Source organism: Triplophysa dalaica, chromosome 6, assembly GCF_015846415.1.
Source record: "Triplophysa dalaica isolate WHDGS20190420 chromosome 6, ASM1584641v1, whole genome shotgun sequence".
In the NCBI taxonomy this organism is placed as follows: Eukaryota; Metazoa; Chordata; class Actinopteri; order Cypriniformes; family Nemacheilidae; genus Triplophysa; species Triplophysa dalaica.
Window position 1 is genome coordinate 3,234,341 of NC_079547.1, and position 13,700 is coordinate 3,248,040.

A 13,700-nucleotide genomic window follows, 5' to 3' on the forward strand; every position below is an offset into this window, starting at 1 on the left:
CATGCCCCGGCATTGGTTAACGTATGTTTAATGATCTATGACCGAGCAACAACAGCAAAAATATTTAATAGTTTGATTGTGCCTATTCAAAAATTTACTTTCAGCAATAAACATTTATACTGAAGTTAACTGCAGCCTTCAGTTTGATATTTGGGCGTACTGGGCCAACAGTAGTTTCATTTAAGTAGTTTCCAATGAAATCCCTGCTGAAATCATTTACTCAAGAAGAAAACTCAAATGACTCAATCAGTGCTCATATTTATAAGACATTATGTAAATTCCAGCGTTGAAAAGTCACAAATGTCAATATTAAGCAATATAAGGCCTACATTGCTCATCAAATGTCTCACCATAGACTGCATGTCAACAAGTGTCTCATTTATAGTAGACGTTTTTAACAAGAAATTAAAATTAACATTGAAGAGAGTTCACACTTTAATGAAGTTTAGAACCCAACCGAATCTCTTGAACTTTAAAAGAGGAACCGCTGAGCAATAAAAAACTTCCTCTGGGATACTTTGATGACAAAACAGCACATTAAAGATGTATTAAATGAAGCTTTGGTTAAATATTCTCACAAAATATCAACGTTGCGTTGTCAGAACAAGAAACTCCAACGAGGTAGAAAACAAGCCACAGAAATGCACATATTGAAAACATTTATTGCAGTAGCTGGATATACCTGTAGAGCAGTAACAAGGAGTAACTGTTTAAATATCTATGATGGCAAACATCCCCACAACCCACGAACATACTGCTAAAAGCAACTGACATCACTCTTGTCTTTTCATATTGTTTTTTAGAACCTTTTTTGTACTTTACATACTGTTTGAAAAGAAAGGTGCTATACAAAATGAATGGCCTCACGTGTTACAAATCAACAGTTTGAAACGCAACTAAAGAAAGTTAAAGTAAGTCGTCGTAAAGCTATTTCGTCTCTTTAAACATGCGCTTTTGTTGTTTGAACTGGCGGCAATACCACTTTAACAAGAAGGGTTAAAAAACGGCCCAAACATTTAAAAGAACAGAACGAAACGAAAACCCCAGTCTTTAAATTGCGCACATGCTCTTTTGGACCAAGTTCCGTGTTTTTCTCTTATCCGAGTCCGGACAGTATATTTTTTTCTTATTTTTTTACCTGGAATGACTGAGTACATTGGCCTGACAAACATGTATTGTGATTGGTATCCAGTAACTAGGGACTGCTGTATTTTTGTCAGCGTACAACCTCTAGATCGGTACAATACATAGTATACTGTATGTCATGAAGGCACAGACATAAAATTACACTCACTTCTCTTGCATGTTGAAAAACTTTGGGCATACAGGATATTTTATGAATAAAATAATAATAAAAAAATTCAAAGTTTGCAAATACTACTCTCAATTAAAGCACATTTTCAATTAAACGTGTACAATAATGTCAATTTAAATGTCATGTTTAAATTAGATGATGGGAATTTACAAATATATTGCTGTTGAATTGTTTCCTTTTTTTTGTTGAAGGAAAAGACATCAAGCTTTCCATTTCATGTAAGTAGAAATTGAGCATTTACATAGATAATACAAAATAGCTTTGAAAAAATAAGTTTGCCAGGTTCGTCGATTTCATAAATGCAAAAAACTGGGCAATTGTGCAATGTCGTAACTGACTGACATTACCGTCCACAATGCGCTGATTCGTGATTTCTCCATCAGAGGGGGTGTGGCTGCGTGTTAGCACGTATCGTGTGTTTTCGTTCGTTTTTGCTTTTCGGATCCAGGTGGCAGTCCTCTGTTCCAGCAGACAAATGTAAATGACAAAAGCCCGATAAAAACAACGTCTCCTGTACGATGAATGATAAAAGACAACTGTCGTGATCACTGATCTATTCCATGTGATTATTACAAGTACATAAAATCGGTTAGTATTAAGTCCTATTTACAAACACTTCAACGATGACAGACTAAACAAATTTCCACTAACAGAGTTATTAGCACAATGCTTTCTCAAGTGTAAATTCCATTTTTCTTGGATGGTGTAGATTAATATAGTCCCAAAACAGCTCAAAAAACAACCACGTCACAATATTTGTATATATTGGTCAGCCGTAATATAGTTTTTTTCAATAACTGTGTTACATAGAGCACAGTTCAGTCAATCTTGAACATTTTTTGGCAGTCTCTGTCCAAGACGAACTATACACTGTTTCCTCTGAATGTACATTTGCAGCAAACCACAGGAGTTTTAGGGCAGCTATGAACTTGCGCAAGAGCACCTCTGCGGAAGGGCTGTCGGCAAGCCGGATTGGCATAGTATACTGTCCTGCATAAGCAATAAAGTCTACTATCTACTCCGTACACAAAACTATCACACCGCATTAGCATTGACCTAAGAAAAGGAGGAAAAACAAGAGAAAGGATGGAAACCAATGGACTAAAGCTCTCAAAAGTTGCTCGGGTGATCAGATAGAGGTGAAGAATGAAAACAAGCCCCGTAAAAAGCTTTTAAAGCTGCTGTTCTTTCGGACTGTCGGAGCCGGAGGCGGGCTGGTAGGATTTCAGGCTGGCCAATGGGATGTCGGCCATGTGACCGCCGCTGCCAAAATGTCCCTCCGAGCTCCCGAAGGTCTTCCTGTCCCCATACTGCTCTTGGCTTCCACGCTCGCCCTTCCAGCTGCGGGTAAGGGTGTGGCCGTTGAGCAATCTCTCTTTAGCCCATTCTTTTTGGTTGTTGAAGGAGGAAACGGGCGACTTGGGTGAAGGGTAGGAACTCAGGCTTGGTGGCATCCAGCAGTTGTCGGAGTGGCCCAGCACCAGACACTCTTGGGTGCACATCTCCGTTGCCTCCACTAGGCCTCTTGGTCCTAGAGGTCCATCTGTGGACACAGAGAGAGAGAAGAATTACTATACGATAATGTACAGTTATTGAAGAATACAGTGTACAGAGACAATAACAAAAAGAAGCACGGATAGTTATGCGGATCTCGAGCCATGTAATCTCAAAAACGCCCAACTTTCGATTGCATAAGACCCTGAGAGAAAAATAAACATACAGAATACATTGACTTTGAATCCAATGGAAAACAACACTTCCATTCCGCCCACACCAGGACAAAAAAGAGCACTGTGGGAATCATTGTGGTATCATCAGCTCAACAGCTCTGTCAAATATAATCAAGAAGATAATGAAGACAATCCTCATGGGGTCATTTAGTATTTATAACATGCTGCTCTGTGTATTTCTTTAATCGTACTTGTACAAAATAAAGACGAAATGGGAAAAATATAACTATTCTAGTCTTGGATTTTAAAAAACAAGCAATTTGGGCTTCATTAAAGATTCATGCAAGGTTAAGTGGTATTCATTGCGAGCCCTTGGAAGCAAGTGGCCAGAAAGCAACACACAAAAACGAGAGGAAGAAAAATATTGAAAGTTTAGATAAACATCAACATTTTTATTATAGTGGTGTAGGACTGGGTTTTGCAAGTAATTTCCATCAGTATTTATAGTGAATGCAATAGTGACTGAAAGTAATATGAACTGAAAGTAATAAGCGTTTGATGTGTGACTATGGACACAAAGCTGCATTGTTTTGGTCAACAACGATTAATGTAGTATCTAGAGAGGCTGTGCCCTGTAAAAAAATACCTTTATTTACCTGTATATTTTTTTCCTTAATAAATATAACAAAAATACAATAAAATTAGAAAAACTGATTTGAAATCCAAATGATGCAAAACATTAAGACTTATCAGAGATTTTTTTTTTTGACATATTTGAGATGACATGCATATTTGACATAAAACAAAAGTTTTTTTACAGATGGTATAGACCCCTTTGTAAACGTAAGCAATGTTGATCCAACATTCCACTAGTCCAGAAGAACTTCCTGTTTCAGTTTTTCAACATTACGCAAATGTTTGAACAACATTCAACCAACACAAAATTTATAACAGAACAAAAAAGGTTAAATTAATATCTTTAAGATTTAATTATATATCGTATGAAGACCATTTAAAATAGATAACAATGAAATAGGAATTGCGTAAGGACCATTGTTTACATCTTGGAGCATGGTCTATAAAGGTAGCAGAATTACATTATATCATATGTAAAAAGACATTTGCAAGTGGTTTCAGAACAAAATAAAAATCACGTTAAGCCTATTTAAAATTGCAATAATTTTTTCATTAAAAATAAACAAACACTGGGCCATTTTTTGGGATTTCCGCCTGACTTTGGCATTCCCAATTTTAACTGCACACTTTAAACATTACAACTTGTTAAAAAGTTGGCCTGTTGCTTTTGATAGTTTTACTTCCATCAAGATAAGTAACAAACAAAGATGGCGATATAGAAGCAAAAATAGTCACGTCATGTCATGTCTTGTGCAGACAATATGCTACAGTTTGGACTTTTTCAAAATAAAAGTAACTAGGCACTGTGTGGATAAAAACATCATGCATCTTTCTACTTTGATTAAATGATAAAAGCAAATCTGATTCGGGCCCTTGCTTTTATACCATTTCACTCGACTGTGTCTTGGATTGTTATCACAGACGACCGGCTGCACGGTTCCCAGTCCGGCTCTTTAAAGGCTTCTCGCTTCCACCAGCTGTTGAGTGATAAAAAATTGGGACTAAAGTTGATTTGAAGTGAGCTTGAATTGCTAAATATAAAGTGGAAGGAGATTAACTCGACCACCTCGTCACTTCAGAGAAGAGCGCTGCTTCAGACACCGGTGTTCACTAGAGACTGAAAATCCGTACATCATTCACATCTGTAACCAAAACAATCAAATCAGACGCCTTACGAACAAAATCCACATTAAACCCGCCGTTGTGATCTGAGCTCGAGCGAAACGCTTTGATACCCTAAAATGATAATGTTGGTGAAAACACTATTTTTTAACAGGGCTCTGTGAATCTCGGACACACTGCATCTATTATTCATCAGTTTGGTGTAATGCAATACTGTTTGGAACACGGGTGTTTCAATTCCAATCTAGCATCTAATTTCCACCTTAACGACTAAGATGTCTAACGTTTCCTGTGTTGAACAAAAGCTTTAAAATGGGAGGGCAGGAATCGATTATTTTTTAAACTGTGTGAATTGTTGATATGAAAGACACAGCCACATGCTGTAGCCGGACGAAGCCGATGAATAAATAAAACCGTGCGTTTGATGAGGGAACAAAAGCCAGAGCGCCATGTCTCTGCATAATTGGTGTGATGAGCCATAAACGGGCTGCCAGATCTACCGCAGGAAATGAAAGAATCGCCAAAGCGAGTGATATTTATGGCAAAGAACATATGAGTATTATCAGCTCAAATCAGTGTAATCCGAACACAGCAAGATGCAACACAAATAAGACACTTTGTCTTTGTCTTGAATTTGGTTCTTTTTGCAAATTCACTCAAAGAATCTGATTCCCCAAAAAGTAATGTGATGTATACATGCTCTAATACACTTTGCAATAAAAACAACTTGGCACTATCGAAACATTCCCCTGTACATATGTCATACAAATAAAGTTTTCAAAGGTTTGCTCTTTGGATAGTCATTTATCCTTCCAAACGATTCAGTGAATCTTTCAGTGATTCACTTCAAAATGAGCGGCTCATGAGATTCATTCATTCATGAATCAGTTCAACCCTCAAACTAATCTATTCCCAACATGGCGGCTCCATTTGTCTCTTGTCCTCAGACTAATAACATGGGCCATTTGGTGCTCCAATGTCCCATAAGCCAGCGTTACATTGGCCCTCATCCCTCATCGAGACTAAAGTTCCATCTGAGCTCCTGAACGAAAGGACGTAATCAATATTTCCATCACTTTCCTGTGTTTGTGTGTGTGTGTCAACGTAATATAAATAATGCCAGGAAGTCAGATTTACCTTCATAATGCGTGAGAGGAATGTGAATCAATCCCCCGACAACCAGCAAACAATAATGAATCATATACCTGCTGATATTTAGAGAATGTTGTCGCATTTCTCTCGAGACGCACATTACACTGGTGCCATTTATAGAACCCAGCCCTCTTTTAACATGAATTTAAATACTTATCCCTAGAGGGAGCGCTGTCAATGCTGTGCGTTTTCATGGGAAAATAAACAGTTTGAATTAAATAGCAGAAGCCATGTACATCTTTTTTCTTCTGCACTTAGACATACGCTCTTATTTCACCATGTTACCGGTCCTGAAGAGCGGTTTGATATTTTGTGTGTTTGCTGTAATTTTCAGGCTCCCGCAGGCGTTCGCCATTTTTCTAATCTTCCAGATGGATTCAAAAAGCTTGAGTCGCTCCGTCTTACAGTCCTTTAATAAGAACACATTGCCACCCCTTCAGAAAGCTTGAGGAGCAGCACTCGTACCATGTGTCTCGCTACGGATGGCTGTTTTTACAACACCATGGTCTTGTGAACCAATACACAGACCATTGGCATAAAGTTGGTTCAACATTGCAGCTTTTTCGTCTTTTCTAAGCCTAGCTTTAAGACATAAGCATATGATGTAATAAGAATTGGATTTTATTGACCAGGTGAGTATGGATTCATAAGAACATCTTCTATTCAGTTATGTCGGTTAACATTTCCAAATATTCCTAATAATTTCCAAACATTTGTAATAATCCAGTGAGATTTTTGGATGCACAGGACTCTAATGTACACGGTAGAAGTACACACAACATACAGAAATGTACTTTAAGTACATCATGTTCTTCTGCCAGTAAGAGACCTAGAAAGATCTATCATTCAAAGATTCACCGGCGTGAACCTCACTTTGGAAAATCCATCGATTAGCTCCTGAAGGTGCACACTGCAGTAGCCTGTGAACTTGTAAACACGACTGCTAAAACCTGAGCACCATGACTCCTTGAAATTATGTAAAGCCAGCAATTCAAATTTCTGGTTACCCATTGGAGAAAGATGTTGATAGTTCTGTGGACAATATGCATCAGATGGGCCATGAATGACAATGATGGTGGGCTATCTAACACTGTGGCTCAGATCATGTCTAGTGCTTAGGAAGCTGCCTTTGAAGAATGTAGATTGACTGGTAAAGAATGTGTTAGCTGCACAAAGGTAACAGTTCAATATCCAAGGTACAAACAGTTTATGTCAACTTATTTTGCCACGGCATGTAGGTTAACTAATAATGTGTTGTTGTAACAAGGTCTTGGCTCTGTCGCTCAAATGACTTAAATGAGGAATCATCAGGGATGAATTAAGACTGAATCACGGTGACACGAAAATGAATTTCACAAATGGGAATGAGAGCGGATGCACAGAGGACTCGAGCGAGAGGGTGTGGCCGTATGAACCTGCGGCGCATTTTCTCCAGTGTATTATGTGTGTGAAAGTTTTCAAACCGCAGTAACTTTATGGTAAATTTGAAAGGGTCTCCTGATTTCTGACAGCGGACCTTTGCGCACCACAGGAAAAAGAGAACGAGAAAAAAGGAAGCCAAAACATTCTTCACAGTCGAAAACAATTTCACCCTCAAACTCTACAGAGGAAATTCATTTCCTGCACTTAAAAGAGCTTCTCTTTTAAGTGCTTCCTGTTCAAAAGAGAGCACGCCTGAGGTTTCCCAATGACTCTTTCAAAAATAGCGCAGTGTTGGATAACTGTGAAAATAATAAAGGTTTATTTAATATATTTTCAAATATAAACATTCCCATATTAAGGTAAAATCACAGATGGGACCCCTTTAATATCTAAATTTTTGTCTCTAAGACATCACTGAGATTAAAAGGAGAGCAAATGGAAACGTACATTTTTACAAATATCGAGGTCTCAACAATTTCAGAAACTGAGCTTAGATTTGCCAAATCGGTAATCAAAAGTCAATATTATTGAAGATCTCAATATAGACTCAAACATTTCTCGTTGCATTTACACAAATCCAGGTTATTTACAGCAACAATCTACATTAATTTTACATTTTCATCAAAACAGCCAAAACTCTAGTGCCATCGCTTCTAGTAAAAGCACACCTCTTCTCGACATTATTCACGTCCGTGGTACAAAGCATTAATGGTTCACGTAAATCCCCAGCTCAGAGTAATATTAATAGCATCAAAATGACCGAATTAGAGTCCGCTTCAAAATAGCATAAAGTCATTTTACATTGACCATCGCGTCTGCGGTACAGGCCAGGAAATGTGAGGTCATGGCGGTAATATCAATTCTCAGGCATCCCCTTCGATCAATGCATTTCAAACCTATTTTCCATTTTCCTTTGTCTTAATGATATCATTTCAATCGCAGTGTGAGATTGATCGCGCTGAATGACCCTCTGCTCCAGCCATGTTAACTAAATTACTCTTGCTCTGTTCTCTTTCCATTTGGTTCCTTCATTTGTGATTTTCCATTCCGTTGACGGGGTTGCAACTTCCATTAACATGCAAATTGGCGCTCCACGAGACCCGTCTCAAACGGATGACCGTATTGGCACCAGTGTCCATTGTGCATCAAACTGTGATGAGAACTTGCTGTCTTGGGTCGTGCGAAACAAAGACCAGTCAAGAACTAACTAGAGGTGGTCCACATGAGACTAAGCCGAGACAATGTGATTCTCAAAGTGAATCTGGATAGTTTGGGAATAATTGTGTTTTTAACAGGTTAAAGATATTGAATTTTAAATGCATTCTACAAATAAAATAATATAAAATAAAAATGTTGGGGAAATTACTTTTTTGTTGTTAACCAAAGCCCTGTGCGGACAGGGAGAAACTTTCACCTGAACCCGATTTTGCTGGATAAAATGTCCGCAGCCTTTCTTAAAGCTGAGTGTTCTGTCAAGGGATCACAAGACTGTATTTCTTCCATGCATTTATACCGTATGCATGAGAATACTGCCAAAAATGCGAACACTAGCATGTTTTGACAATTTAATCATAGCAGATTCTGAAGACATACTTAGCTTTAATACAAATATTACAAACTTTTAAGCTGTTTGTTATGCAAAGTCAAATAAACACTGAATTTTTAATACTATATATATATATTACTATATGTTAAATACAGAAGCGTTAAAAATATATGATATTATATGCTCTTGAGGTAAACTTAAAGCAAATTGAATTCTGGAAAAAAAGTGTCACATTTTAAAGATAAACACAAAATTCCAATTTTGAAAATACATTATAGACATTACATCTATTTATTCTCAACACAGTAATTCTAAAATCAGTAAGGAACTTTTACAGACCACTGTACAAATCACATATATTGTAATATGAATAAAATTTTACTTACTGTACGGTCTAAACTTCTCTCTTTTAATGCTAAAAAACGTTCCTCTCAGCTCCATGGACGGACAAAGAGTTCAAAGACTTGCACAATCAAAGATTCCTGCTTTCCTTCCATATTTTTCCCAGTGCTGTTACTTTGACGTCAAGGTTACGGCATTCCAAGGTGAACCCAATCAGAAATGAAAGGACAGCGAACGCTCCAGCCTCTCTTTGATTAAAAAGGGAGCTGGATCATTAGAAACAATATTCTTTCCCGTGACCGCCCTTACTTTTTTTTCTTAACATCATGTTTACAAATAAGCGGAGTGACTGATGCGTTCTTTCGTGAATAACGACCGACCTCCTGCTGTAACTCGACTATGTCGCCCTTGTGGAAAACAAAACTTAAGTTATTGCTGTTTAGCATCTCTGGTCATTATTTCTATACAATTTCATTTACTGTCCACTAGTGGTCAGGCAATCGCATTTGTTGACTGCGGCAGAAAGTTTGGGCTGCCACTCATGGGCACGCTTGAGAATATCATCCCACCTGTTTATCTTTCAGTTTGACATTCATGTTGCTTCATTCACACAACTCTTATAATGAAGAGGAGCCGAAATACAGCAAGCAGTTTCTTTTTGTCAGAGTTGTTGTAGATAAATGCAAAAGAGTTATAATTAAATCTCACATTAACAAAGACACATTTTGAGAAACGTGACAGTGGTTTTGTTTATACAATGTAAGTCAACGGGGGCAATGTTACCAACGTTCTTCATCTTTTGTGTTCTTCAGACGAATATTAAACAGGTTTGGAATGACATGAAGGCAAGTAAGTACTAACATTTTGGGCAAACTGTCACTTAAAAGAGATAAGTGCTATCAAATACCATATACAATGTGCCGAGCCATATCTACAGATTAAAATTTCACAGAAATCCACCAAGAAACCATCTTAAACCCGCTAATTTAAACCTAGCAACTACCCAGAATACCCTAGCAACTGTTGCAACATGCAAAAATACACCCTAGCAACGCTTTGTGCTAAAATCTAGTTCCGCAGTACATTGTTTACAATTGTTGTGTTTGTTTTTGTGTAAACTGCTCGTTCTCTTTATCCATGATTGGCTCCATCACAGTCCTCAGCCTCCATTGCCATGACACCCTGTCGTCTAGGTGCTGGGTTGCCGTGACGCCTTGCCCTAGTTTGGGTAGCTTTGGTTTGCTGTATGGCCTCTCGGCTTGACCTGGAGTCGCTCTGACGACTGCACCTGTCAAACCAGCATCACCATGGCACCCATCAACACGGCACATGTCACCTTGTGCGATAATCAAAGGCTGGGCTGCAGGATGCTGGAAAGAAATCAAAGTAGGTTTGTGTCTGTCTGTGTGCAGCCAGCTATGTAACAAGAGCGAGGAAATGCTGTCCTCTCTTTGAGAAAAAACACGTCTTTCTCTTAGACCATGTAGATAACCAGTTTTTCTTTTACATACTGGTGGGTTACTCGCGTAACTCTATATTTTGGTTTAGTCTAAAATACATGAAAAATCTTCTAAATCACGGTCGCTGTGATAGTCTGTAACCAAAATGCTAAATACATTTTGACAAAAATATATCCTCGCAGCACCTGATGAATTATCGCATGACTCAGGAGTCATCGGGCATCAAGGCTTATCGCATGACTAATTAACAAAAATATTTATTGCACAAGGAATATATTATTGTTAGAATCTATTATGACATTTATTCTTCCCTAGTTTTCATGACCTTTCCCTATTTCTGTTGTGTGAAAAAAAAAAAATTAGAACATGAATAATATTTTACGCTTACTTAGCAAAATCGAAACCCTTAAGAACATAAAAAAACCACTAAACTTAAATATAACAACACATTTATAACTTCCATTATTTGGTTCTTGCATGTCTTGTTACTATTTATCATGTTTTTTATTATATCTGAAAAACAATTTAAAGATTTTAATATAAAATAATTTAGCTCTCTTATGGGTTTATTTTGGCCTTTGCATGCTCAAAATATTAATAAAGAAACCTAATAAAAACATCCTGGTTGTTGCCAAAAGTCTAAAACTGTAGAGCTGTTAGCATCCATTACCATGTCCATCTCAATGGAATAGAGAAATAAAAAATTCATTTTCTCAATTTAAGAGCCCTTCTTCGGTCATAATACACTTCTGAATATCTGTTGATTGGAAAATATGCTTTTTACCCTCGTAATACTATCGTTGTGAAATCTACCATTGGGGAATAACTGCCAAAGCTAACCTTCCAAACACCATCACCCTGGTAACCACACAATGGGCTTCATTATCGAATCACAAGCAGATCGAAAATCTGCATTAAACATTTGTAAACTGTCACAATCCATCCAATGCAATGATATAATAGTGTTTAAATTAATGCTTTAACAAACTATTTACAAAAATTCCCTTTGCTTGTGTGGTAATGAAATTGGGTAAAGAGTAAAAAAACTGGAGTAAACACTAGAACTCGAATCACACAAGCCAACAGATGTAAACAGTTGACAGAAACTATACAGACTGTTTTGAAGTAAACGGACAGCACTCACTCTTTCGCTCAAAACATTTTTTTCCTGTAGATCCATTGGTAGACCATTATGTTAAGAGTGGATCTGAAGTGGGTGAGCAAAGGTTTTTAAGGAAAACCTTTGAATGCACTCAAAGTTGTTTTAGATAAACGTGTCTGCCAAATGCATTAAAGCGGCAGTAACACACGCGGTTTGTGCCAATCTCATAGTAATCTTGAGCAGCTATAGAGCACCTTCGTATCTTCGAAGAGTATTTCGTTTTATCACATTTATAAAAGATAGATACAGCTGTACGGCGCGAGCAGGGGGGAGGGGTAGGCTGAACTAAAGCACGTGTGCACCCACCGCCGACAAAACTCAGAAATCAGTTTCACTCACAGCATGTTCATGTCCGGCATCTTTTAGCGCTGGGATAGCTCCATATATCAGTTTCAAATGATCTCCAAATCCAGCGTTATATTCTCAGTTTACATAATCACCCAAATGGAGTGAACAAACAAGCACCTGAACTTTGCGAAAGTATGCTGTCTCTATCTCTTTCACACAAGTGAAAGTGACGTCTGCGCATGGTCCTTGCTGCCTCGTGGGTGTGCCGCATGCTATTCCGGGAGAATTGTCCAAAAAGGGACTATAAAAAATAGTTGCGCAACAGTTTTATACGCTGGAAAAAAACTTTTCAAAACCTGTACAATTGCTTGGGGAGTGTTTCAATCAGAGAATTACTTTGTAATATGCCAAATTCGTTTTTTACAAGACCGCATGTTAAACATTGTAAAGAAGTCAGAATGCATGAAACACCGTTGTTTAATGTATGTAACACAGTCACACTTTAAATTTCATGAGTCGAGCCATTGCAGTGTTCAGACTGGGGTAACACACATACATACAAGAAAATGCATATAAACTATAGTCTGATTACCTTTTGATTACTGTTAATTGACTCATAACGTACAGTAGTAATGAAGCATCAACCATTTTCAGTTTGATTTACCGTGCTGTGGGAATGCTCTTACAGAATGTACTAATAATCAACTTGATTGAAATAAGCTACTTCATGAGGTTCATAGGCCAGTGTTGAGACTGCTAATCGAAGCTCTGGTTTGCCAAGTCACAAGAAACTCATAATTTAAGACTACAGTCAACCCGTGCATTTAAAATACAAGCTACACATAGTTAACTACTTTGAAGCACAAAGTAAGACTTCAGAATGTTTTGAATTATCAAATGAAGTTATGATATAATCATATATATAATTTCTACATTCTGAATTCAATAAAATTACATTTTATAATTATACGTAGCCGAGTGAAATCAGCCTTTTTTCTAGATCTATACAAATTACTTCACATTAAGAATTAGTGAATTGTCCCTTTAGGGAAAGACTAAATTAAAACAGTGAAACTGTTTCAAACACATCATCCATGAACCACCGAATCCTTCTGAACACACAAGGGCAAACCAGAGTCACTCGGGTTCATAAAATAGTGATATAAAAACTAATTTCATTATTCTAAATGAACTAAAAGCAGATCTTTATGTCGGTGCAGCAGGTCCACCCCCAGCTTTTGTTCGAAGACACAATCGTTGCTTCTGTCAGGACGGAAGAAACCTCGAGTGCTCACGTACCCTCTGCCTCCGTCTGCCACCCAGCCCATTAGCAGAGCACCGGCTGGCACACGACCATCCAGCAAGAACAAATGCTCCCTCCGATTGTGCCAACATTACGTCAGGCTCTATAAAAGTGATTCTCAGGGTGACCCTGCGAGGTTTCTCAAGGCCATTGCTATGGAGATTGAGAGCAGTCGATAGACGTGCCTTCGCGGCAATGACAACTAGATGACACTGCTCAGAATGTAAAGGGGAGGTTGAGCTAATGCTAATACATACATCAAGAGGACAACGTGCCCTTATA

The 13,700-nt window shown here is 37.9% G+C and overlaps 1 protein-coding gene across 4 annotated transcripts in view; it reads right to left on the reverse strand.

Annotated features, from left to right (window-relative positions):
* Positions 1-440: 440 nt before the first annotated feature.
* The window catches only part of LOC130424540 (protocadherin-9), a 210,765-nt gene continuing 197,505 nt past the window's right edge, over positions 441-13,700 (reverse strand). For 2 of the 4 annotated variants that reach the window (XM_056750303.1, XM_056750302.1), the window contains exon 5: positions 441-2,858. In XM_056750303.1, coding sequence (XP_056606281.1) covers positions 2,488-2,858 — 371 coding nt within the window. In that variant the 3' untranslated portion in view covers positions 441-2,487. Of the gene's footprint in view, positions 2,859-10,366; positions 10,576-13,700 lie in introns of those variants that run through there. The other 2 variants (XM_056750305.1, XM_056750304.1) reach the window with 2 other exon arrangements.